The sequence below is a fragment of the Antechinus flavipes genome, chromosome 6 (genome assembly GCF_016432865.1).
Source record: "Antechinus flavipes isolate AdamAnt ecotype Samford, QLD, Australia chromosome 6, AdamAnt_v2, whole genome shotgun sequence".
Lineage (NCBI taxonomy): Eukaryota > Metazoa > Chordata > Mammalia > Dasyuromorphia > Dasyuridae > Antechinus > Antechinus flavipes.
The window spans coordinates 35872328-35899897 of NC_067403.1; the positions used below are offsets into that span (position 1 = coordinate 35872328).

General features: G+C 35.3%; 1 protein-coding gene across 1 annotated transcript in view; it reads right to left on the reverse strand.

The window, feature by feature from the left end:
• Positions 1-700: 700 nt before the first annotated feature.
• NFXL1 (nuclear transcription factor, X-box binding like 1) overlaps positions 701-27570 on the reverse strand; it is a 67842-nt gene continuing 40972 nt past the window's right edge. The window contains exons 15-22 of the mRNA XM_051963988.1: positions 21362-21383; positions 19768-19908; positions 16216-16382; positions 13006-13075; positions 6208-6312; positions 3878-3964; positions 2551-2604; positions 701-1667 (exon numbers count right to left, since the gene is read on the reverse strand). Of these exons, the coding sequence (XP_051819948.1) occupies positions 1494-1667; positions 2551-2604; positions 3878-3964; positions 6208-6312; positions 13006-13075; positions 16216-16382; positions 19768-19908; positions 21362-21383 (820 nt within the window). The 3' untranslated portion in view covers positions 701-1493. The remainder of the gene's footprint in view (positions 1668-2550; positions 2605-3877; positions 3965-6207; positions 6313-13005; positions 13076-16215; positions 16383-19767; positions 19909-21361; positions 21384-27570) is intronic.

Genomic DNA, 27570 nt, shown 5'->3' on the forward strand with positions numbered 1-27570 from the left:
AAAGAGTCAAGGATGGCAGGTCACATGTTTCATTGGGTATCTATGTAAAGGTAGGAGATCTAGAATTGGGCCCCCAGCATGCTGGAAAGCTGCACAGGAAGAAAGAACAACCCCCAAAGATACAGTCAGAAATAATAAAAGTATTAAAACCTATAACTCCAATTTTGATTGTGGACTTGGAATTCTTCATTTTATATAAATTATATAATAAAGAAAAGATATATTTTAAAAAACATTCTCAACAAGCAGAGAAAAGAAAAAAATTCTCCAAAAAGGGAGTGACTAGACATCAATAATCACATAATAATTTACAGCACATCAAAAAGCAAAATTTCTTAAATCCCCCAAACTACACTCTGCATCTTTATCTTTTCCACTCAACATTTGACAAGATTTCACTCTTCGTTTTATTTATTTAACTTTTAATAGCGGTCATAACCAATAATTGAACAGTACCGGGCCCGACTGGGTTTTACCCATTAAAACTAATCTCTAATTTCCAACTATATATTCTATCACCTCAAGGAAAGTCAAAAAGTGGAAAGAAGTGTGGTGTTATGGACAGAAAACCAGCCCTGAGATGCATCTCTCACGCAGCAGCTATGTGGTTGTGGGTGCCAATATCTATTGCCAGAAGTTCCTTCCAAGAGTACCAATGCAGTCAGGGATCTTGTTTAAAAAAAAATTCAGGAGTACAAAGTTGGTAATAAAATACTTTTAATTAAAGATTAGTCACAAAAATTAAACAAACTGCTTAAAATAACTTACAATTTCAGCCAGATTTGTCAATTGTCTTATACTATGTCCACTCTTCTAGCTGAAATGCACCTTGAAAGAACATATTTAAATTGTGTCAAATGTACTATGACTTCAATAGAAACTTCGTGTTTTCTGCATCTGATAAATTCTAAAGAATAAAATCAATTTTTTCTCTGATGAACAAAACAGCTAACAAAAATGTCATAACATATTAAAAGTCCACAGTGATAAAGTATAATAAACAATTTTTCTCACTACCTGATTATGAAATCCAGACATTTTCAAGATTTTATTTTGAAAAGTCCTATTACACAAGATCACTAAACAAAATACATGATCTAAGAAATTATTCTTTAATGAGTAAGAAGTAATAAGCCGTTTAGACAAGTTAATTTTAAAGCAAATATGGCTCAGTTTCATTGTTAGAACAAAAAATGAAGATTTACATAAAGAAATACTATGAAGTAATAAAATGCTCTTTAACAAGAGCTTTGTAAATAATTCAAGCTATTTTACAATTTCAATTCATGCTATTACTTTCAATTATACTATACTGCCCTTTTTTTGGATTCTGGTTAAAGTAACATTTGACATCCTTTTCCCTCTTTATAAAAGAAAAGTACAGAGATGAATATGAACATAAATCATGTTCTATGATATATAGGAACTAATATTTTAAGAATGTTACCTAAAGCTAAATTAAATTGAGGTATATTAAAATTGATCAAAACTTTTCAATACATATCATGGGCCACATACCATGCAAACATCACAACAATCGTGCACACTAGAAAAAGGAACACTTTCTTATATTTTTGCCAAGCTGAAGGTTCAATTTCTACTTCATCTCTTTTCCTGTTTTTCTTCCGACGACCTTTCAATCTGTTTTCAAAAGCCTCTAGTTCAGCCTAGACAGGAAAGAATAATGGCAATTATTTAAATAAATTCAAAACATTAGTTGAATCAAATGATAGAATTTTTAAAATCTACACTAATCAATCTGGATAACCTTTTAATATGGACTCTTTGAATAAGTTACTAGTTTAAGGAATATAGGAAAATACACAGCTAGTATTGAAAGCAGTCTTTTAAAAATGGAGATTGTTTTGATTTTCTAAAAATTAACAGATCAAATATACTTAAGTTAGAAAAATGTTTTAACACTGGCTGTACTGGGTAAGTTACTAGTTTAGTGGTTGTATGTGTATATGTGTGTGTGTGTGTGTGTGTGTGTGTGTGTGTAACAGGACAATCTAAATACCCCTCATACTCATCTCTATGCCACAGAGCCCCAAAGGCAGGGTGGGTAACTCCTGGGTAAGAAAAGACTTTTGACTACTTGACAGAACTCCAAATTCCAGTTCAACTCGTCAGCTGAAGTTGGGATGACCTGAGCATTCTAGCACAGAATCTTTTTTGAATGTCTATGGCGAGGAAGTCAACAACCAAGAGAACGTTCTTCCTAGCTGTCTTATTTGTAGGGTGTTAACAGAGAAATAAAGAATATGATCAGTAGCAGCTCAAACTTCCTGCTGGAAGGCATAAGTTCAGCAACTACAAAAGACTGTTGACTAAAACTGCACGGCTACCTTATGCTATCTTGGCCTGAAACTATTGGAAACAGTAAGCAAACTACCTAGAGGTGTTTTAAAGATTTTCAATTACTTTCCTGCCCCAAGCCCTCCAAATGACTTCTGAGCCTCCCTGTCCCTCTTCAACCACACCTTTGCCACATGCCCCACCTCCAGGGCACAGGACTTGGAAGCTCACAAATCAGCACTGTTTAATTACCTGCTGTCTTCGTTTTTCTTCTTCAACGACAGCTTTGGCTTCTGCTTCCTTTATCTGTTCAAAGGCAAACAGAACATTTTAAAAATGATTTGTGTTGCCCTACCATTTCATGGCATTTCCACCCACTATGATTTTGTTTTTTAGTCCTTTAAAGTGACAAAAAGGCACTTTCTAAATATTTTTTATTAAGGTGTATATACTTTTAATGGCAATTTCCCTATATAGGATGGATCTTAATTCCAATGTATTACAATGGAAAATGTTATGAATAGTAAAAAATATTTTAGGATGGCTCTTCTTCACTTGAATTATTTTATAAAGCTGGATACTAAATATTAAATGAGACTAGTTTTCATATGTGAAAATAATTTACCTTAAATATTATAGAAGTAATATCTTTACAAAAAAACCTTTCTTTTTAAAAGAGAAACTCTGTTTTTAAGAAAACAATTCTTATCTGTGACAATGAGCACAGGCTAGAGTAATCCAGATAACTTTTTTTAAGTACTTTGGTTTTTTTGCAACATGTTGTTCAACCATATTTGGTTTATGATAACATTAAATTAAGTCTCTATTCCTTGAGCACACATCCACTGACAGTGAGAAAGGAAACTAATGAGCAGAATAGATAAGGGAAGGCAGACTGAGGATTCAAACCATCTGTAAATAATCTAAGATGCAGATTAATCAGGAGCTGACTTGACATAATTAGAATTTAATTTTCAAAGCAAAATTATTAAACTCCAGCCGTATTTCTTTCATTGGCATTTAAAATTGCCCTCAAGCTTTTTACCTCCTTCAGTTATTCATCCACTTAAAAAACAGCTTAATATAATGAGGGGAAAAAAAAAAAAAGACTGGAATTAAGGGGAGAGGACCTGGGTTCAAATCCCACCTCGGATACTTGGTACTCCTGTGACTGTGGGGCAAATCATTTAGCCTCACTGTGCCTCAGTTTATTCGTCTGGAAAATGAGGATACTAGACAAAATGGCTTCAGGAGTTCTGACCAGCTCTGATTCTAAATGTTTGCAAGTATACTGTAAAATGGCATCCTTCCAACCCCTATCCCTTTCAGTTAAAACAGGAAAACCACATCAATACCTTTCCTTCTAGTCATTTAACACAGGGAAAATATAGATATTAAGGTAACATGGGTATGATTTTGATTACTTCCACCCTCCTACAAAACTTGCTTATTATTACTGGCAAATTAAGAATTACTATTTAAAAGCCTGTTTTTTATTTCCCTTCTGTTTTGTCTTAGCAATACTTCACAACAATGCATTTCTTTGCAAAGCAGGGAGAAGTACAAACACCCATATTACCTCTGAAGCTTTCCGTTTCATTTCCTTACACGTGACATCACATTCTAGAGAAACCCGGCCTTCTCGCACTTTACTACATTGAAGGTCCTACAAGAAACCAGAAATGGGGATTAAAAACCATCCTTTCAGACTCCCAGTTTTAATGGGCTTCCACTTAAAACTCATGAACATAATGTTGTGGGCACTCCTCAGCAGGTATACAAGTCTTGTATTCTTTAAACACTCTTTCTGATCCTCTCAAGTATCTCACACCTTTTTAAGTGTCTCTTCCTGAGGCACCTACAAAGCACCCTACAACAGCCCTGTTCTGGTTAGGATTTGTACTCCAAGTAAAAGAAAACCTCAAAATCTTTAGAAGTGAACGATTTTTAACTCGTTTCCCTCTACATATAATAACTTAATTTTAATTATTTCTAACAAAAAGCTTTCTAAAGTAAATGTGCACTTGTAAACATCCAATACAATATCGGAACTCCAGTCTTCCTATTATTCTGTAACAGAATATAACTTCCTCAAGAACAAGGAATGTTCTTTTTTTTTTAATGTCTTTTTCATTACCAGTTAGTCAATAAACATTTGATAAATGTCTACTATAGGCCAAGCATGTGCTAAGTGCCAGGGATACAGAAAGAAGCAAAAGACAGTCTTAGACCTCACAATCTGGTGGAGGAAGACAACAAGCAAAAAAAAGGGGGAAAAAAAAAAAGGAAAAAAAATAGATGAAGGAGCTCCAGACAGGATAAAAAGGAAATAGCTGAGAGGAAAGGCATGGAGTTAAGAGGGGTTAGGAAAGGATTCCTCTCCAAAATGGGATTTCAGTTGAGACTTCAAAGTGGGGGAAATCAGGAGGAGGAAAGAGTATCTGGGCATGGGAACCAGAACCAAGAGATAAAGTGTCTTGTCTGTGGGACAAGTTAGCAGTCCCAAGCGTGGTGCCTGGCAAACAGGACTTTGCTTGTTGATTGGCTCCTGAGTCTACACCAAGTACGCTACCCACCCACTATGCCATGCTTGTTCAAGGCTGATCTCTCATTGAACCTTTTCCTAATTACTCGAGGGTTATCCTGATAAATCATCAAACTCTGCTTCAGTGCAGCAATAACAATGAAAATATCAGTGTCTAATGAGTTACTGGTCCCTTCAACAAACACCCCGACTGGTATGACTTGAGTCCGATTGTTTCTGGGTTTTTTATTAATTGGTCTCCTCCCCTTTGGGTTATCACTTTCTCCTGCTGTGAGTATGCTTATCTCTAGCAATTGTTTAGAAAGTCACTGAAAACCGTGTTTTAGGAAGAATGTGATAAGTGTCCAAAATGGAAGGAAAGGATGCAGGAAGCTAGGAGATTATTCAAGAGGCTGTCACAATAAACCCAGGCTTGAAGTGATAAAATTCTGGTTAGGGCAGCAGTGGGAAATAAAAAAGAGCGAACACTACATAACACTAGCGAGAAAATACTGATGGGACACAGTGACTGTCTATGATGGGAGACAAAAGTGTCACATGCTAATTCAAAGTTTCAAGTCTGTATCTAGAAAAGCAAAAGTATCAAAGATAAAAACAAGGCAGGCAGGAAACCATCTGAATAAGAAAATATTTTATTTTAGAAACACAAGAGTCTGAGATGACCAAGAAGGGTTTAATGACAAAAACATCAACTACGATAATCACGAGAAAGTGATATTTAAAGTTATGGGAATAAATGTGTTACTGAGCAAAAAGCAAGCCCTGAATTAACAGAATTTGAAACAATCAAGGGAGAGGAGACAATAAAAAGCAGCATGGAGAGACCAGAACCAGAATATTAAGGTATCAAAGAGCACAAAGTGAGAAAAATACTACAGTGAGATCCTGAACAAGACTAAAAAAATCACTGACTCTAATAACTCAATCACTAATCACCTCCAATTAATAGACTCAATATTGAGTTATTTGTCCACCACATGTCACAATCTCTTCTGAATTGGTGATTATTTACCCACTCATAAAGGAATAAATATGCAAGTGCTTAAAGTTGGATCATGGAATTAGTGGCAAAAACCTGTTTAAAACATAAAAGTCCTAAAGTTTAAATCCCTTTTTTAAATTTACTGAACTGTTTTAGTTCCTATTTTAGCATGTACATCCACAAAAGCATATGAATTTTGTGTAAAGAGGGGAAAAAAAAGTCACATTATAAAAAAATGCAAGATATTATTTTATTGCTAGAAGTGATTTTTTTAAAGAACTTACAGAAAGACCAATTTTGCTAAGGTAAAATGTTCTGGAATATTCATAGAAGAATTAAACATTTAAAAGTTTCCCATACATTTTAATCATTTGGAATTTACCTTCTTAATTCTCTTGCAAGGACACCTGAGTTTCACTTTCTGGTTGCAGTTAAAGGGACATTCACCCGGATGGCACAATTCTTTACAACGATGACCACAGGGCAACTGAGGAAAAAATTTAAAATTAATTTGTAATTTAATGTAAGCTTTCAAATTCTGGGGGGGGAAAAGCATCCATAAATAATACAGTCAACCTAAAATTAACTTTTTAATGCATGACAAAAGCTTTCCTGCACTAAAAAAAAAAAAAAGAGGTTAAAGCATCTTTGGGTAAAGAATAAACTTAAAAAGCAAAGCATTTCTTCAACAATTTTTGGTGCCAGCAATCAAGCTTCGAAACTCACATCCTATCAAGGAAATACAAGGAAAGCCACAAGTAAAAATAAAAGTGAGGCAATTTAATGGAGAAAGGTACCAGCACTTTGGGATGAAGGGGGAAAATGGAAGGAAATGCTTCAAGTGGGAAGTGTCCCTTGATTTATGGTATAAAAGAGACCCAGGATTCTAAAAGACAGCACAAGACAGGACAGAGTGCCAAGAACAAGTAAAGGCAAAGAGACAGGACCACAGACTGGGTACAGGGAAATAATGCGTCACCACAACAATGTTGTCAATAAGGGAATATCTCTTCTAACGTAGGGGCAAGAGTGAGTTGCTGGGGCTTTCTGAACAAGGCAAGCTATCAATACTATCCTAGCAGCAACTCTTGGGTTCACAATGAGTCTTAATGAATAGTGGCAAAAAATAATCATATAAGATGAACCTGTTTTACTTCTTTGGTGATCACAATGGATCTCAAACATTCACATGACTAAACATACCAAAATAAAACATTTAAGTCTTTAAGTTACCCAGTCTACTTACAAGTTGCCATAGATGATTCTGTCTGTGTCACACACACACACACACACAGGTAAAGGTAGCAGGACTGGTGATGTGATACAGGAGAGAGGAGGGAAATGCATCGTTTTATTCTGTGGAGCCACAAAGCTCCAACCAGGCATCTCACCCTACTATTCCATTTTCCAGTTTGGAAAGTTGGGGGAGACCCTGATCCATTCTATTGCCCAGGAAGTGAGCAGTAAAATGTTGGGTCCCAGATTCCGCTGCCAGGCTGCAGCAGGGCAGAAGATAGGACCTGGCAACTCAAAGTAGAACTCTGAATGTATTTTCCCACAAAAACATTTTCATAATACATGGTAGTTCTAAAATCCCAATAGGTACAATACTAAAGGTATATATTATGGGTAAAATAGGTCTTTATGAACCAAAGATAATTATCACATATAGTATTGTTGTCATGGGAAAATTCAAACCCAAGTTTCAAAAAAATTGACTTATAAGTGAATTTGTAGGCTGCCACCTTAATAGGTTCAGGGACTGGTACTCTCTAATAACTATTTTGAAATATAAGAAAAGGGTTTTCTTGAAGTAATTATTATTATAATGTAAAGAATAACAAAAACATTAACCTTTCAACTAAAATTTAGAACATTTTGCACGGCACTCAAGCAAGAAATAGGTACATTACCTATTATAATATTTCAGGGCTCAGGAAACTATCAATGTGGCTACTCTTTCTGCTGATAAGAGATCATAACTTCTCCACAACAAAGTAAATGACCTTTGGGAGTTGACAAGGCCTTGTAATAAATGGCCAAAGAAATGATAAGTCCCTCCAGTTAGGTATTAGTTTATTCTGCCATGGAACCAAGAAAGTCTAATCTGTCTTCTATGCTAAGATCCTTCAAATAACTCAAAAGAACCTTCATGTTCCCCAAACCCCGAATTATTTTCTTCTCCAGGCTAAAAATCTCTAGTTCCTTCCACTGACTCTCATATGACATTGCCAAGATCTTTTAACATCCCGAATAACCCTTTTATGACTGCTCTTCAGTTTAGCAATGGGCTTCCTCAAATGTGACAAAACAGCTGCTTTGGTCTCCCCAGGACAGAATACAATGTGCACTGTCACCCCCAAATTCTACTTCTCTTAGAACCAGATGCACTTTATCCCCTTTGGTATCAGTAAAGGCTAGCTGGCTCTCCCTTCACAAAAAAAGCTTTCTGCTCTCTTCTCTCCATTACTCCAGTTCAAACCCTTGTTATCTGTTGCCTGGACTAGAACAACAGCAAGGTCTCTCTCTGTCTGCAATTTCTCCCCTCACTAATTTAATTCATACACTACAGCTACCAAACTAATATTCCTAAAGCACAGACAGGTCCGACCACAACATCCCCCTGCTCAAAAAGTACAGTGGTTACCCTCCCCTGCCTCTAGAAAAGATTCCCTTTTGGTCCTTTACAGTCCTACTCCAATCTCTCCTGGTTTAGTACATAGTTCTCTCTCTCATCCACCTGGCCTTCCAGCTAGGCCACTCTACTCTGCTGTCCCACTTCCCTTTCTGGGTCTCTGCCCAGGCTGCCCCCCCATGCCCCTGAGCTTCTTCTATACTGCCACCTCAATTTGGGAACCAGACCTGAATTAAGTCCTCTTCCAACCCACTCTGGCTGTGTGACCAGCATGTCCTTTAACCTCCTGGTGCCCTAAGACTCCAAGTTGCAAAGATGTGGACCTGTGGAATTTTCTTGGTGGGCATCAAATTAAGTCACAGATATATTCTATCACTGATAGACTCTTGACTCCCACTGAGTTTGTGGTCCACTAAAACCATCACAGATGAGGAAACACCCAGGCCCAGAAAAGCTGCGTGATTTGTTCAGATTAAAACTCAGTTCTGACTTCCAATCCTGTGGTCTTTTTAAAGGCCATTTCATGGATTTACATTTCACAAAGTAATTCAGAAGTCCTAAAAAAATCTTTCTAAACTTTCCTTCAATTGTCTTCTATGATCCAATTATCTAGCACACTATTAAAACTGGCGATTTATTTTTCTTAATAGTTCCAATCTCTTTAAGATCTAAAGCGACTCGCTAGAATTTCTTATTGACACTAAATTCTTTTAAATGTTGATATTTCTTTCCCATAAGTCTAAGTATAGGATATATCATTAGAGCTCTAAAGTAAACTTTAAAAAAGAAAAACTAATCTTAAAAAAAAATTCTAATCAATACTTTTGGGGGAAAGTAACAAAGATGTAGACTACAAAATGCTCCCGTATAATTTCTTTCTATTCTGCCTTCAACCAAAAAAAAAAGAAAGAAAAAAAAAAAAAAGACCAGCATTTCCCTTTCAGATTTCTTTAGCATTACTTTCATTGCAAAGAAATAATATGCTTACGGCTTAGAATAGGAGAGGATGACAGGAATGGCCTATCCCAGGAAAAAAGAAAAACCTAATTGACCTTGTAACAAATCCTTCTGGAAACTAGCCTAGTTCTGTGAGATCTTACATGCCCATAATATTTCCAGAACTTAACATATTTATGAATTATTTTACTTTCTAGCCTAAATGTTCTTCTTTCTGTCTAACAATGTAACTTCAAATATGTTGCATATTAATTTTCATCTATATAGATTTACTTGAAAAGAAAACCACCAATAAGACAAAATTAATATGCCACATTTTCTATTCTACCATTCCTAAAGACCTAATGCCTAAAATTCTTCAACAAAATTATCTCCAAAACCCATAAATCATGCTATTTTACTACTGTAGGTTTTGCCTCAAGCTACTAAAAAACCTAACCTTAAAACAACAAAACCTCTTGAAACTGTGATGCGTTCCAAAGAAAAAAAATATTTAGTATTTTTCAAAAGAACTTCTAAGCTCCTGGTGATTAGTCCAAATTATTAAACCCTACATAATAACCCAAGAACAAAAGGAGTCACTTGTTCTAAACTCCTCACATCACTAGAATTGAACTAAGAATAAAAATAAAAAACTTGACTTATACAAAAATTTTAAATAGAAACGTCAGTTCTACTGCCAAAATTAAGCAAAACAAGATTTTCAGTGTAGATATACTAAGATCTATTCTCCATAAGCATAAAACAACCAAGATAATTTGCCACTTTTTCAGGTTAAAATCATTGCATTCAGTTCACATTTTTTTAAAAGTTCAGGTAGAGAACCATAGAATATTAATTCTGAAACACACTTAATATCCTCAACAGACATAAATCCATACTGTGATATAGCTGAAGAAAAATTGAGAGCCTCCAAAAAAAACCAACATAAGCTTTTTCAAGTATATTTAAGTGTTATCCCTTGCCCTGAAGAAAGCAAGTGATTTTTCTACTAGTCTTAGGGACCCTATTATCAATCTGATGGCACTCACTAAATCACTAAGAGCCCAGTTTAAAAAAACCTAGGTCAAGACTTCCTATTTTAATATAGTCCTCATCCCTATAAAATCAGCAAAATTCGCTATGAAACTAAACATTAACTGCCAGTGAAAGGTAAGAAAACATACAAAACAAAAAGAAAACATACAGAAAAGAAAGTTAACAACTCCCACTTTGACAAGTAAAAGTATCTCTCAGAAAATCACAATGGCTATGGGACAAGAATACATTTTTATTGTTACAGGTTATCAATAACTTCAGAAATATTACACTTTTTGCTAGATATTTATCTAAAATTTTTGCATCAAATCTCATTAATGAAAATGGTCCATAATTCTATAAACTACTAGTCCATAGTCCCTTGGTTCAGATATCAGGGACACATATTGTCATAGAAAAGGAGTTTGAGAGGATTTCCTTTCTCAATTTTTAAGACGTATATGTATAACATAAGAATTCAATGTCCTTTAATATTTGATAGAATTCACCATCTGAATCATGTCTCTACCCCCCCTTCACCCCCTGGGTTACAGATGGTTCAATTTCATTTCAATGACAGAATTTGTTAGAGATTTCTATTTCAAGCTATGTTAATTTAAATCATCTATTATTTTGTAGCTAGTCCTCAATTTCTTTGAAATTAAATTAGAAGTCTGAACAAAATATAACTGTATAGTAGGTGTTAAGTTTTAAAATTTCTACTGAGATTTCATTTTGTCCATTTTTCTTAATTTGGCAATCTGATTTTCTTCTCTCAGATTTGCTAAAGTTCTATTACTTTGTTAGTCAAAGAATTAGCTTTTAATTTTTCCACTTCTATAGTTTTCTATAAAAGAAAAATTTTAATCCATTGTCAGACAAGATATAGGATCATAACTGAGAAAAATTGTAATAAACAGCAATCAAGCCTCTTTAAGTCATCTTAAAAAAAATTTCTTCACTGTTTTCAGATTTTGCTCATCAAAAAAACTAGTATCCTCCTTCCTTCCTCTGCTCCTTCTTCAGACAGCTTTTATTGTTCTAACCAAGTATTTGAGATGTACAGTTTGGAAAAGGAGGTCCTTGGGAAAGGTCTCTGAAGCCATTTTAGTACTTTTTAAAATGTCTCAGTTGTATAGAGTCTAGCCAAATACAACTGGACACATAACAACTGTTTGACTGTACTATGCATAAAAAGAGTACTCAAAGCACAAGGGAAGAAACAATGGTATGTTAAAACAAGGTAGAAAATAAAAAGGTTACTGGTAATAACTTAATTTTACAAGTCTTGCTGCAAATATTTTCAAAATAGTCTTCCTAAAATACAAACCCAATCATGTCTCTTATCAATCAAAACCCTCCCATGACTCCTGAGCACCTCTCGGATAAAGTGTCAACTCTTTAGATTAACATTTAAGACCCTTCACAATCTCTTTCTACCCCACTTATCCAGTCTTATTTCACATTCTTCTTCTTCATGCATTCTTAATTCTAACTAAACTATATTATTCCTCCAACTCAACATTAAATGTCCTATCCTGATACAACTGTATGTACCATTCTATATACCTAAAATGCATTCTCTTCCTTTTCTGCTTTTTAGAATGCTTCTTTCCTTCAAAGACCACTTCAGATATTATTTCCTCTATGAAGATTTTTCTTTTACCCCAAAGTCTTTCGTATTCTCTCCCTCTTCAAATTATTTAATATTGATTTGTCTGTATATAGTACAGCCTGTATATTTCCCTAGAAGAATACATGTTCCTTAATGGCTGGAGACTTTTTTTTGTATCCCAAGTGACACTGTACTCCAAATACTACAGTAGTAGTAAAATAGGCGCTTAATTAAAACTCACTACTACTGTTGTAGTAAATGACAGAAAAAAGTTATTTAAAAATTATACCTAGTTCAGTGAAGAAAATTACTTGATGCTTTAGCTTTATTCTGAACAATTCATTTTCTTTCTTTCTTGTTTTATTTTCTTTTAGCTTACTATGAGTGTGATAGCAAGAGTCAAAATTTATAAAGTAACACTTTTTGGGTCTTTATAAAGATAGAGTGACAAATGAAAAAACACATACAATGAGTCAAAAAAATGATTCATCAAGCTGATCAAACAATGACACCAAATGCCCCCAACTGTTCCTCCATGAAGTCAATTCTAACAGATTGGTGATATTCCTTCAGCCTTAGTGTTCCTTCACTAGAGGGTATATACAAATCTACTGCCCAGAAAGTTATCTCATCTTTTATCAACTCTTTTTTTAACCTACTGATATTTACAGTTTATTTTATTACTTGGAGAAAGAAGTTCTATCTTTTAATTATTATGTAAGACATATGTTCTTTAATTGTCTTAAAATTAGTTTTTACTATTTTAAAAAATTATGGCTTGTGCTCTAGTGTTTCCAATTGCTTAAACAACTTCATGGGTATACACTGTATATCGATTATAATTTTATAAATAAGACTTGAAATAAGATGCTCAAAAGAAAGTAATGAATTAAAGGAAAAATAAGCAAAATGTTTACTAAAAATATTCAAGGACAAGTGGATTTATTCTGGCTTACCTCTTTAGGACACTGATTTTTGCAGGAAGTCAATAGGTTCTTTTCATCTTCATCAGCAGCTGACAATTGTCTAGAACCAAATAGAAAAACTTAGAAAAACATCAATGAGAAATTCATTTTGATACACCTCAAAAACCATACAATTTCTAAATTTCTCACAAAATGTTTTTGATTATATTTCCTAATGGACCATTTTGAGGAACAAAAACATTCAAAAGCATTTATTAAGATACTTATTTTGTCTTATGTAGATTTTTAGCTCATTCACATTTAACAACTACACATCCAAATACCTCTACTATGTAAAACAGCATTGTGCTAGGTCCTGTTAGAAATATAAAATTTAGAGAAGACATGGCAAACCTCAGTGTAAGGAAGGAGATGCCACAAAGAATACTATGTAATATTACACAATTGCAACTGAAAGGTACAAAACAAAATGCTGTAGTGACAAGTATCACAGAATCATTAATTACAAACTATAGGTAACAAGAAAGACTTGACAGTAATATAAATCTAAGTTATACTTTAAAGAATGGATAGATCGCACCAAAGAAAAAAGTCAGAAATAAAAGTATGGAAGAAAGAAAAATGCTATAAGGCTAGAAAGGGAAAAGGGGTGTCAGACTGAGGAAGGTCTCAAATGCTAGATAAGAGTTTACCCCTTCCTTAGAAACAGTTAATACCAATGAAAATGTTTGGGTGACAGAATAACATGATCAGCTATATGAATACGAAAATTAACTAGGCAGCTGTATGAATATGAGGTCAAAGAAAGAGACTGGTAAGATCTTTTAGGTGAAAACTGCAAGACGGCAATAATGATGAGTGGTAAGGAGGAAGATGAATTTAAGAGAGTTGGACACAAGGCCAGATATGCTACATGGCTAGGAAAGATGAGGTAAAAGAAAGATTCAACTATAACCAAGTTCATCAATATTAAGAATTATGAAATTGGACTTATTATTTTAGTGATGGCATCACAAACAAAAAGATCAGTTTTTGGAAAAGGTAAGTTTGAGATTACCATCTGACATCCTATATGCAATTACAAGTACATGTCTAAAGCTGAGAAAGGAGCGAAAAGAAGAGGAAATATTCTTATTAAGGGCTAAGTACAAGGAGGAAGATTCAGCAGAGCAACTGAGAAAGGTTAGATGGAGAAACCCAGGAATCTGTGGTCTTAGCTGCAGCCAAGGAAAGGACGATACCAGCAGAGGGAGCCACAATGTCCCAGGAGGTCAACGAGAAAGATGGTGGAAGCTTCCTTCTCATTATGGCTATGGGTGGTCACTGGTGACCAAGGGAAGGCAGGCAAGGTGCAAAGGAAGAGAGGGAATCAGTGTACATAGATCTGTCTTCCAAGGGAGCTGGGGAAAGGGAGACAGGACTGCTTCTTCCTGAGGCCTGTGGAGAGCTGAGAAGGGGTTCACACAAACAGGATAAGGATGAATGTGAGAAAGGAGAATCACCAGAACAACACCCTAAAGGAACAGATCGGGATGGAATCAGCCTTAGGAAGCAGGAGAGAGCTCTTTTTCAATGGCCAAAAGAAAAAAGAAAAGAATTGGTGAAGATGCTAACATGTTTTGAGGAATGTGACTATGACGTTCACTTCAATAATCTTCTCAGTGAAGAGTCAACTCAAGAACCTATTCCTCCCACATGGTATTTATACAGTTTAAGAGTATGTATATAGATTTTACTTAAGATACATAAAGTATTTAAACACAGTTGACTGACAATGTAAAAGATAAGTGTTTTGGGGTTTTTTTGTGACTCAAAAAAAGTATGAAAATTCTAATGATATATCTTAAAGGTATAAAAGCTTTTATATTAGTTAAAACTTGAGCCAAAGTCCATTACTTAAGTGATCAAATTGTATAAAGATTTGGTTTGAGTTTTTCCCACGTGAAAAATTTTATGTGCCCAGTTTGCTCTCCATAAAAACATAAGAAATATGCTTATTTAGAAAAAAAAACAGATATATAAATATATTCCATTAAGCAAAATTTTCTGCATATATTTAAAATAAAAAAATAATTTTTAACAAAGTTCTAACCAAAGGCCCACTTAATTCAACTTATCAAACAGCACGTTTACCTTATTAAGATCATAGGAACCTTCAAAACTTCAAAATTCAAATATGATAGTGTGAATTGGTCAATTTCTCAGGCTTTGTTGTAAGAAAGTATGACCTATAATTTTTTTGAGGTAGCTGAATAATTAGAAAATTAATGTAAGTTCCACATTTGACACACATGCTGGCTGTGTGTTCCTGGGATACTCTTCTCACTGTCCCTCTTCTCCCATCTCCCCTTTTCCCCCCTCGGCCCCCCCCGACAGCCCCCTAACACTACAGTCAAAATGCAAAGTATATTTTTTAAAAATTTTTATTTTTCTTGGGGATTTCTTTCTGCAGTCTGTTTTCTTTCACAATATAAGAAAGCATACAATATGCATGACTGCATATGTAAAATCTAGATCAACTTGCTTGCCTTCTCAATGAGGTAGGAAAGGAAGAAGGGAAGGAGAAAATCTGGAACTCAAAACTCAAAACTTTACTTGATGTTTTATTTTCCCAAGTTACATGTAAAACTATTTCTAACATTTGTTTCTAAAACTTTCTGAGTTTCAGATTCTCTCCGTTCCTCCCTCCCCATATCATACCTCCCACCCCACTGAGAAGGCACAAGTGAAATCATGCAAAACAGTTCCATAAAAGTTCTCCAGAGTAGTTTTGAATTACTGTATCCTGAGAATAGCAAAGTTGTTTACAACTAATTTTCCCACAACATTGCTGATACCTTGTACATAGTACACTTCACTTTGCATGAGCTCATGAAAGACTTTCCAGGCTTTTCAGAAGGCATCTTACACATCATTTCCCACAGAACAATAATATTCCATCATAATCACACACTAGAATTTATTCAGTCATTTCTTAATTGATAGACATTCCCTCTTTTTCCAATTCTTTGCCTTAAGAAAAGAGCTGCTAAAAATATTTTTGGGACATATGGGTCCTTTTCCTTTTTGTTAGGTCAAAAAGTAGGCATAATTTTATAGCTCTTTGGGCAGAGAAACTCAAAATTTTAAAAGAATGATACAAACTGTTTTTACATGTAACGGGAATATTTTTTAAATTTACAAAGGAATACTTAATGTTAAAATCTTGGAACAAAAAAGCAGCACCTTTAATCTGCTTACCTGCATTCCACATATAAGCTTATGAGCTTGCAATGACATTTTATTCTAAGCATTTGAACACAGGAAGGGCATTCTCCAGGGTGACAGGGCAATATACATGGGTGAGGACAACCTGGTGGCCGTGGTTTACAGCATGCTTCTTCACACTGAAGACATTCTGGCCCTGCCTAATAAAAAATAAAAAATAAATTGAGGCTACTGTAGAAACCATTATTTTGATCCAAGTTGTGATTTCCCATCTCCTTCCTAGTTGTTTTTTAAAAATCAGAATCCTTTAAGAATGAAGCTTTTCTAGCCATCAAAAAGAAAAGGGGGGAAAAGAGACTAAACAGTAGTGTAGGCATTTAGAGAAAAGTGTACATTAGCAAGATAGTTAAAATAAGCATATATCTAATTTAAAATATAACTTTGCTTTAAAAGAAAATGTGGAAAAGGAGCAGTATAAAAAGAGTTATAAAATTAAAAAGTACACATTTCATTCCTCCCTCCAAAGCAAAAATCTTCAAATGACTAATGGTAGAAGAAAATGTAAAAAAAAAATTAAAAATAAAAACAATTGTATTTTTGATGCATAACAAAGTACCCTAACAAATAAGTCACTGATATTATCAAACTACTGTGCAACAATCAGGTTTTATTTGCAGGACATTACTGGAAATGAACTTCTAAACACGGACAAATAGCTAACTCTTAAAAGAGAATAAATTTTAAAGTTTGAATATTTTTCATCATTTCTAGATATCAATTACAACTTAAACTTCTAATTCTAGGGTTATTTAGATAGCAAATCTTAACTTATAATATATAATTATATATAATGCACATATAATATAATACATATATAATATATCTAGTTAAAGAGATCCTTTTCTAAACATTTAGGATTAGGAAATTAACAGCAATGGTGTAAAGCCATTTTCCATCATAAGTGACTTACAAAATATATACACAACTAATTCTCACTTATTTGACAAATATAAAGAACAATGAATTGAGAGTTTATCATTCTGCTTTCTAGACCTACTTCTGCCACCAACTTGCTATGTGGACTCAAGATACAACTTCCATAGTCTTCAATAACTTAGTGAAATGAAAGATTTAGACTAAAGTTCCAAGATCCTTTACAATTCTAAATTCCTTTTACACTATACTCATTCATTTGTTTAAAAAACATCTGAGTAACTTTTCTAAAATAGAGAACTGAATCAAATTTATAAAAATACGAGTCATTCACCAATTCATAAATGATCAAAAGAAATGAACAATTTTCAGATAAAGAAATTAAAGTCATTTATAATCATATGAAAAAATGTTCTAAACATAAGCAAATTAGGAGAACAAGGAAGCCTACCACTCAGATCTGTGACGAAATAAGGAATTTATAACTAAAGAACTAGAGAACATTATGAAATACAAAGTAGATCATTTTAATTACATGAAGTTAAAAAGAATTTGTACCAACAAAACCAATGCAGCCAAGATTAAAAGGGAAGCGAAAAACTGGGGAAAAAATTTTACATCCCATGTTTCTAATAAAGACTTCATCTCTAAAATATATTGAAAACTGACTCAAATCTGTAAGAATACATGCCACTTCCCAATTGATAAATGGTCAAAAGGTTCAAACAGACAATATTCAGATGAAGCCATTTCTAGTCATATAAAAAAATACTCAGTCACTAATGATTAAAGAAATGGAAATTAAAACAACTGAAGTTCCACTTCACTCCTCTCAAATCGGCTAAGATCACAAGAAAAAATAATAATAAACATTGGAGGGTATGTGGGAAAACTGGAATACTAATACATTATTGGTGGAGTTGTGAAATGCTACAACCATTCTGGAGAGCAATTTGGAATTATGCCCAGAGGGAAGTGTCACTACTGGGTCTGTATCCCAGAGATCATAGAAGAGGGAAAAGAACCAACATGTGCAAAAATTTTTATAGCAGCCCTTTTTGTAGTAGCAAGGAACTGGAAATTTAGTGATGTCCATCAGTTGGGGAATGACTAAACAAATTATGATATATGAATTTAATAGAATATTATAGTTCTATAAGAAATGATGAGCAGACTGATTTCAGAAAAGCCTAGAGAGACTTACACAAACTGATGCTGAGTGAAGTGAGTAGAACCAAGAGAACACCGTACACAGCAACAAGATTATATGGTGATTAACTGTGATGGACGTGGCTCTTTTCAATAACAAGGTGATTCAGAGCAATTCCAATAGATTTGAGATAGAAAGATACATTCACATCCAGAGAGAGCACATTGGTCTTTTTTACTGTTGTCTGCTTGATTTTTTTTTCTCTTTTTTTTTTCCCTTTTTGATCTGATTTTTCTTGTACAGCATGATAAATGTGGAAATATGTTGAGAAGGGGAAAAAAAAGAATGTGAAGAATCATCGGGAACTTAAAAAGACTTGTAAGCAAGAGAGCAATTTATAATATTAAAACAATGAAAGATTTCAAGATCCTGATAAATGCAATAATTAACTGTGATTTTACTGAACTGCTGGTTTTTCTTACTGAGGAAAGTATGCTTACTAGAAAAGTGGTGGACTGTGCTTGAAAAATGAAACAAAAATTGTCAGACACAATCATTGTGTTAAGTTCTGATGCTTATCTCTGCTTCTTTACTGGAGGAGAAGGGGAAAATTCTGTGAGCGTATGGGAGGGAGAGTGCAGGGAGGAGAGGAAGGAGAGCAATGATAAAACTATCACCAATAAAACCAAAGATCAAGAAAAAATTTTTCTATTATGCTTAACAATGATCACATTTTCTAAACCAAAAATTGGGAAATATGATCTAACAAAGATTATTCTTTTTGGAAATTGTCATTAAAAGTGTATTTCTTTTTCTTGAAAGCAGGATTGTCCCAGAAAAACCTAGTTTACTCTAACTCTAGTAGAATCTTACAAACGTACTATTCTTATATCTCAAAACTATATACAGATTCAGGCTGACTACAGCCACCATATCTGCCACTAGCAAACCTAATACTGCTAATGACCATGATCTTCACTTACCTCCACCAGTCAGAAAATGTTTATCATAACCACTGAGATGAAGAAACACTAGAGCCAAAAGATAATACTAGTGCTCACTCTAGAGTACAAGAGCCAAAACCAGAGTAAATTGGGACAGGGCCGAGGAGCAGAGAAATTAAGAGATTAAAAACTATCAAAAAAGACAAATATGACAAGGCGAAAAAAGGTGGGGCAATTGCATAAAAAAATGGATAACCCAAATTCCACACCAGTACTCTTGAAGAATCAAAGGAAATCTATTACATTGCATAGATTCTTTATGGAAAATTCATGTAAAGACATAGGATAAGAATAGCTCTGAACAAGAATATATAAATGGTTTTGGCAATCTGTACTGGTGGAGTCTGTATCCACCATCAATGAAATATCACTGTGGCTCTACAGACGTAACAAAATATTTTAAAATCCTAAATGTTAACACTAATGAAAGAGGTGACAAGTTTCCCACTAAAATCCATTTTGTTCAACATGGTTACTCACAGAAAATAAGGGCATTACCTTTTTTCCATTAGCACAGCCATTCATTTCAGTAACTTTATGACACTCTTTCATGCAGGTATGATTTTGACAATCTAGACTCCGTCCACAAAATCTCTTACAAGAATAAGGACCCACAGCATGACATGGCAGGGGACTGATCTAGAAAACATTCAAGAAAGCAAGAAAACATACATTTTAACACATTTTAGATATCTATTGCAATGGTAACAACTAATTTGACAGTGAGAAAATCAATTATTCAATTTAAATTATTATCTACAATGTAATTTTAAAAGTTCTATTTCAGAATTAGCTCAGATTTCTTGTATTAGCAAGACCTAAAACACAATGGCAAGAAAAGTCCTTTCCCAGTGTGATTCCCAACAGGCTGTATTTTTCCATTTGCAATTACTTCTCCAATAGATAGGGGATCTCTGCCTCCAGTGAAAGGAGCCTATTATCTCACATGAATATTTTCACAAATTCCTGAATTACTTGATCAAATTATATTATGTTAAAAACCAGCTTATGAAGCACACAAAAACCCCACCATCATAACCACTACTGGCATTTTGGCCAAAACATAAAATGCAAAAACAATTATCAAATCCATGGGAGAGACTGTTCTTCTAACAATTTTACTAATAAAGAAATGGATATTATCCTATGATTAAACTAGAAATAATAATTAGGTAATGGAGCTGCCTTTGTATTTTTACTCTGAACACAGGCAAACCTTTGTGTGTGTGTTGTGTGTGTCTCTCTTTACCAGAATATTCTACAGGATACTTGTAAAATAAGATAAATTAATAAAAAATAGCTGAGATTACCATGTTTTAAATAGTTTCCCTTATCACCATCATAACCAAATATATCATTTAAAAAAATATCATCTTAGGCTGAACATATCCTTTTTTAAAAAACATTCCTTCATCTAGAATTGTCCAAATGAATCTCAGCAGTAAAACTTAAGATGACCTCTAAAAATATACTGTAGAATTTATGAGCAATAAAGCGTCCTCTTCAAAGTCCCTTAAAATGAATGTTGTGGCTAATGTCCTGTTACAGAGCACTTTGCATGTCATGCAATAACTGTTTTAGGTAGGTGCATTATGACAGATGAGGAAAGTGTGGCTGAGACAGTTCAAGGGACTTGGTCAAGGTCATAGCCAGTAAGACAGGATTTGAACTCTGGCCTGCTTGATTCCATTCCAACACATTACCCAATGTACCACCATCACCATCTGCCAATAGTGACCTTAGGGCAGCCTTGGTCTCTTTGTCAGTATAGTAAGAGCACAGAATAGGTGATATATAATCCCCAACAGCTCTAAATTTCTAGGTTTCTGCCAAAAGCCAAATGATTTAATTAAGGAAGAGCTAAACAGCCACTGCATATTCTCTAGTCCACAAATCTTTCCAGTAATTAAAAATACTTTGAAATTGTAAAGTTAATTGAATCAAAAGACATGGATGTTGTATCATCTGCTAAAATAATAATGCTTCAGTTTTGTTTTTATTCTAGTACATAAAAAATATACATTGCAAGTTTTGTAATAATCACTTTTTTTTTTAAATAATCACTTTTTAATAACTACTGCCTAGGACTCACCTCATGCTTCCCAAGACACTCTCTGTAAAGAAAAAAAGAGAAAACAAAGGTTAAATATTTGAGAAAGAAGTCCAAAGGAAAAAAATATTGCTAAATAATAACTTTTTAGTAACAATATACTGATTCAAGATGGCTCCAATCACTCCACAACCCCTATATGCACCAAAAAAATTCTATTCTGAACACTAAACCATAAAAATTGATGTGCCAATAACAGTTATATTAGCCTAAAAGATTTGCAAAAGAAAACACTAATAAAGCAAAACAAAAACGTCCCAAGCTGCAGCAAAGATTAAACAATAAATTTAAGTTTAGGATCTTTTTTTTTCCTCCTTTCTGTCCCTATTGTATGGTTAATTACATACAATAGGAATTCTATAATTACCAGATCATAAAAGCAACCCAAAAAAGAGCTGTACAGTCATAATTATCAGGATAATTGAAAACAGTAACAAATTGGCAACCTCTCTGTAGTTTTTATAGGATTTTAATTTTAAAAACATTCTGTGTATTACTAAAAGTCACTTTTCCCAACTGATATTCTCTGATTGTAGTTAAGATCATCCCACAAAAGTCAATTTAACCAGCGATGTAAGTGAAATACAGCATTGTTATAAGAATATATTATGGGAACTTCATTTCTGTATTAAAACAATTTTTGCAGGAAAATGGGTTCACAGATCCAAATTGAAAAAATATACAAATCCAGGAACTCCAGGATCAGTGGCTCATTTCAAGACAAATCACAAGAACATCTCAAGGAGTGAGAATGGAGCTTCCTGCCAGTGGAAATCCTCCCATGGCTCCCTGTTCATACCCCCTTAGCTCCCTTTTTCAGAGCTACTATAAGGTAAGCCTGCCCATTTTTTTTTTCACTTTTTTCTTTCCTTGAACCACTCTACACAGAATATTCAGCGCTCCCCCTCCAAAGCTCTTCTCCCCCTGGGGAACTCCTCAGAAGGCCCTCCTGTGGAGAACCTTGGTCCCCTCCTCTACTACATATCTCTGACTTACTGGGCCTTTTCAGCATGGAAACTTCCTCTCCCCCCACTCCTCCACTGTGGTTGTCTTTCTCCATTAGATTGTCTGTGAAGACATGAACAGTCTTTCTTTTGCCTGTAATTGTATCCCCAATGCTACAATGCCTGGTCCACACTAATTGCTTTAAAAACATTTGTGGCTGCCACATCTCCCTATCTATCCTTTATCTCTGATATACTAAAAAATAATTAAAGGAAGCAGACAAAACATAGAGGAACAGCCTTCCTTTATGACTGTAGCCATACTTGGTTTTTCCCTTAGACTCTACCTCCTAAAACATGGGCAATATAAATGATGATCATGAGTTGTTCAATACAAGAAACACTAAAATAATTTCTTTGACATTTCATAGGACCGTCTGCACTCTAAACATTTTGTTACAGGAATTTTGGGATTAAAGAATAGAATGCAGCTCCAGAAGGAATGGATAAAGCCTGAGGATATTTAGGGAAGGAAAGTCAGGAAAGAGGGAGTTACCTATAAGGAGAACAAAAAACTGATCTTTCCCATGCTACCCACAGTCCCACCACTGAACACCCCAGAGTGAGCCAAGTGAAATCCAGTAACCCAGATAAACTTGTGGGACCCAAGCAGCAGAATCAAAAGAAGCAAAGGGTAAAAGGGACAGTAATGCCCAGAAAAGTGACACTTTTGAACTAGAATTATGTGAAGGTAAAGCCAACTAGGTAAATCAGGTTATTTAAATTAGTAAATGCTCTTGTGGTAGTTTCAGTATCATCCTCCCTTGTGACAAGATATAAAAAGTGATCGCTTTCAGAATAAGGAAAAAAAAAACCACAAAAACATTTAATGTAATTTGTACCAAATAACTTCATATAAGTTGAATAATAAACAAATCCTTTCAGGAATAAATGGAAGCAAGTCCTCATTACCATATAAGTGGACTAATATTCTACTCCAGCTAAGGAGAGCCCTTTTTCAATCTAGTTTTACAAACCCTGAGTTATAAAACAGACCTTGGAGTCAGGAGTCCAAAGTTCAAATCTGGCCTCAGACACAACATTAGCTGTGAGCAAGTCACTTAACCCCAATTACTTTAGCAAAAAACAAATAAATCTTGAGGTAATAAGACTTGGTAATACCAATACTACTGCCAAACACAAGTTTCTTTTTTTTTTTTTTTTTTAATGAATCATCTAATTATTTTAATTTTTTGGCTTTAGAGTGCTTTTTTTGTTTTTTTGGGTTTTTTTTTCTTTTCTTTTTATTTTTTAATAGCTTTTTATTTACAAGTTATATGTATGGGTAATTTTACAGCATAGACAATTGCCAAACCTTTTGTTCCAATTTTTCCCCTCCTTCCCCCCACCCCCTCCCCGAGATGGCAGGATGACCAGTAGATGTTAAATATATTTAAGTATAAATTAGATACACAATAAATATACATAATCAAACCATTATTTTGCTGTACAAAAAGAATTGGACTCTGAAATATTGTATAATTAGCTAGTGAAGGAAATCCAAAATGCAGGCAGGCAAAAATATAGGCATTGGGAATTCAATGTAATGGTTCTTAGTCTTCTCCCAGAGTTCTTTCGCTGGGCATAGCTGGTTCAGTTCATTATTGCTCCATTGGAACTGGTTTTGTTCATCTCATTGCTGAAGATGGCCAGGTCCATCATAATTGATCATCATATAGTATTGTTGTTGAAGTATATAAGGATCTGGCTCTGCTCGTTTCACTCAGCATCAGTTCGTGTAAGTCTCTCCAGGCCTTTCTGTTGGTCATTTCTTACCGAACAATAATATTCCATAATATTCACATACCACAATTTATTCAGCCATTCTCCAATTGATGGGCTTCTACTCAGTTTCCAGTTTCTGGCTACTACAAAGAGGGCTGCCACAAACATTCATGCACATACAGATGATCCCTTTCCCTTCTTTATGATCTCTTTGGGATATAAGCCCAGTAGTAACACTGCTGGATCAAAGGGTATGCACAGTTTGCTAACTTTTTGAGCATAGTTCCAAATTGCTCTCCAGAATGGTTGGATGGATTCACAATTCCACCAACAATGTATTACTGTCCCTGTTTTCCCATATCCCCTCCCACAAGTTTCCTTTTAAAAAATATTTAATATCAAACTTGAATTTCAAGGAATTTGTGTGTTATATGTAATGTGGCAACTAACCTTATTTATAATCTTCCATTAAGCACACTTACAAGTGCCGCATCTACTAGAAACTGAACAGTATCATTTATGTATCATCAATTTTTCACTGAAGCTTCTTAACATAGGATATGAGTTCTGCAATCGATACTACAGTATCTCCAAACTTAACAACACTGTGACCAAATTATAAAGAAACAAAGATGTCTGTACAATGGTGTCATATTACCCCATTCCTACCTAAGGGAGTTGCTCAAATCCCAAAGCCCACAGGCCAAGTTTCCCTAAGCTTCTTTTGATAAATGCAAGCTATTCAGTAACAAACTGAATAGGGATCAGAAGAATGTGGATGAAGAAATCTAATAGATTGTAGAGTGCCTAAAGATTCAGAAACAGAAAAAGATAAGATCCTATTGAAACCAGAACAGTTTACAAGATAATAAAACTGGTTTCCAATACATCTGCATTTGTATTGGCTGCAATTCCACTCATTAGAGAATCACATATAGATAAGGAAATTTTCTTTTAAAAAATAAATAACTCTAGAAAGAGTAAGATACCATTCATTCTCATATTATAGAGAATTCAGAGGAATGGTAATCTGATTAAATGAACAAATAGCTGAAGTCTGTTGCACTGAGGTAATAAACATTTCCTATGGGAGAAGGGAAACCAACAATTTTGTTTCATGATTACAATGTCATATTAAAGATCTTAAGGCTTCAGGGGGTGCCAAGTGACTTAAGGCTTATCAAAGTGACAGGATAGAGAAAAGGAATAGGGGAGGAAAGGGAAAAGAAAGAAAGGATATCAAAGACAAATCTAGCTCCCTGGAATTACCAATTTCAGGAATGATGTAACAAACTACCCAATATTTTAAGAACACAGGACAGAAATCTAGTCTTTGTATGAAGACCTATAATGAAGAAAAATTCTACTAAAACTCCTGAAGCAACCAACTGGACTTTTGGATGGGATCCCAGGATTATCAATTTATAGCTGGAGGAGACTGAAAAAGTTATCTAGTTCAACTTCTTTTTTAAATGAAGAATTTGTCTAAGATCATAAATGAATTAAAAATAGCGCTCAAAAATTCAAACCTGGGTCTTTTAAACTCCAAATCCAACACGATTTCTTTACATTGTACCAATTTTTCCTTATGCTGAACCCAATTCTTCATCTGCAACTTCTACCCACTCTTCTTCATGTCATCCTTCAAGCCAAGCAGAGCAAATTGCTATCTATTCCACATAACAGCCCTTAAAATGCGAATGCAGCCATGTCCATCCCCTTCTCCCTATCGCTAAAGTCTTCACTTTACTTCTTTCGGTTGCTCCTCACACAGACTGGGGTGTATGGGGTGCTCGGGAGGACCAGCACTTCTTGTGTGAGACTATGCCAGATCCTTTTCAAAACGGCTCATCCACCTTTGACATCCACCTGGTTCACTCAATGTTCACCTTGGCTCCAACAAGCTGCAGCCCAAACACAGCAGCCTGGCTCCTAGGGGCCTATTATCTCACAGGCTGAGGGTGACTGATAGACTTCAAACCCATCAGGGAGTCAAGGCCCTTTGCCCAAGCCCCTGAAGACCTCCCCCAGGGGAAGAGGCAGATGAGAACCATTTGCATAAAGGCAGCTGCAGAGAGAGCTATGCAGAACTAAGAGTTTGGCCAGACACTAAGGTGTCTCCATCCCAAGCTACTGCCAGGTGTCGGGACTGTGTCCTGTCACTGGACTCCATTAACTCTGGAAGACCAAGCCAGGACATCACCCTGCCATTGGTCCTCTCAAAAATGAAGGACAAAACACAGCAACAGACAAGATGACTTTCAGGCCCTTCATCATTCTAAATAATCATCTCTGGACACTCCAGATAACCAAGTCCTTCCCAAAATATGGCAATCAGACCTGACCACACAGTCCTGTAAATGTGATCTGATGGAGGAAACTGAAGGGAGTAGGAGAGTAAGTGGTAAATTGTACTTACTGAGGCAGACTACATTAACTCCACCTGGTGGCTCAATTATGCAGCTGATCAAATGCCTTTTCCATTCAATTTGAGTCTAGGCCAATTTCTGTCTTGTGGGAACTGGGATGAAAACCTTCACGTGCTGCTCAAAGCTAGGCTCGTGCAGCCAGGGAGCTGGAGCCCCTCTACTCACCTGCCCCCCACCAATGGCATCCTAGAGCACTGCCCTGACCTGGGTATGAACTGAACACGGGTGAGACAGAGCTACCCCAAGTCACAGATCACTCTCCTCCTGCTGCGCCTTCTCACCTGCCCATTCCCCTGGGGCAATCTTCCTGGGATGGGACAGAATTCCCCTAACTCCCTGCTGGTCTGAGGGTCTATCAGTTATCCTGTCTGCCCAGAGTTTTGTGGGGCTTGGCCACTCCACATGCTATGGCTTCTGGGAGCAACAAGAGTACAAAGAGAGAGTTTTCAGATGACGAAGTCTATGCTTTCTCCAGTCACATGGAAAGTGCTTTCAATCATTACTGATTAGGGAAACACAAACAAACAACTCTTAGGTGCTCATGGCACTCACCCTGGCTAACAAGACAGAAGAGGACAAGGACAAATGTTGAAGGGGACATGGGAAACTGGAACACCCACATGCTGCTGGCGCAGTAGTGGACTGATCCACCCAGTCTGAAGAGCCCACAGGGATATCAAACAGTTCAATTTTCAGAACTTGGTGAGAGCAGCAGCAAAGAACTAGAAATTCAGGACAGCCCATTAACTGGGACATGGCTAAATAAGCTGTAGGATACAAGTGTGTCGTGCTATAAGAATTGTGCTATAAGAATGACAAACACGACACCAGCTGCATAGAGATCCTGAACTAAGGACTTCATTTGTGCTGATCAGAAATGCCACCAGGACGAAAGACTGAAGTTGTTTTCTCATTTCTCTTATCTGAAAACTGGCTCTGTACTGATTGATCAGTTATTGTTTTCACATTTCTTTCACTGTGCACAGAAAAATGGGGCTCCTCCTTTCCTGATTTCAGGAACACCTGCATACTC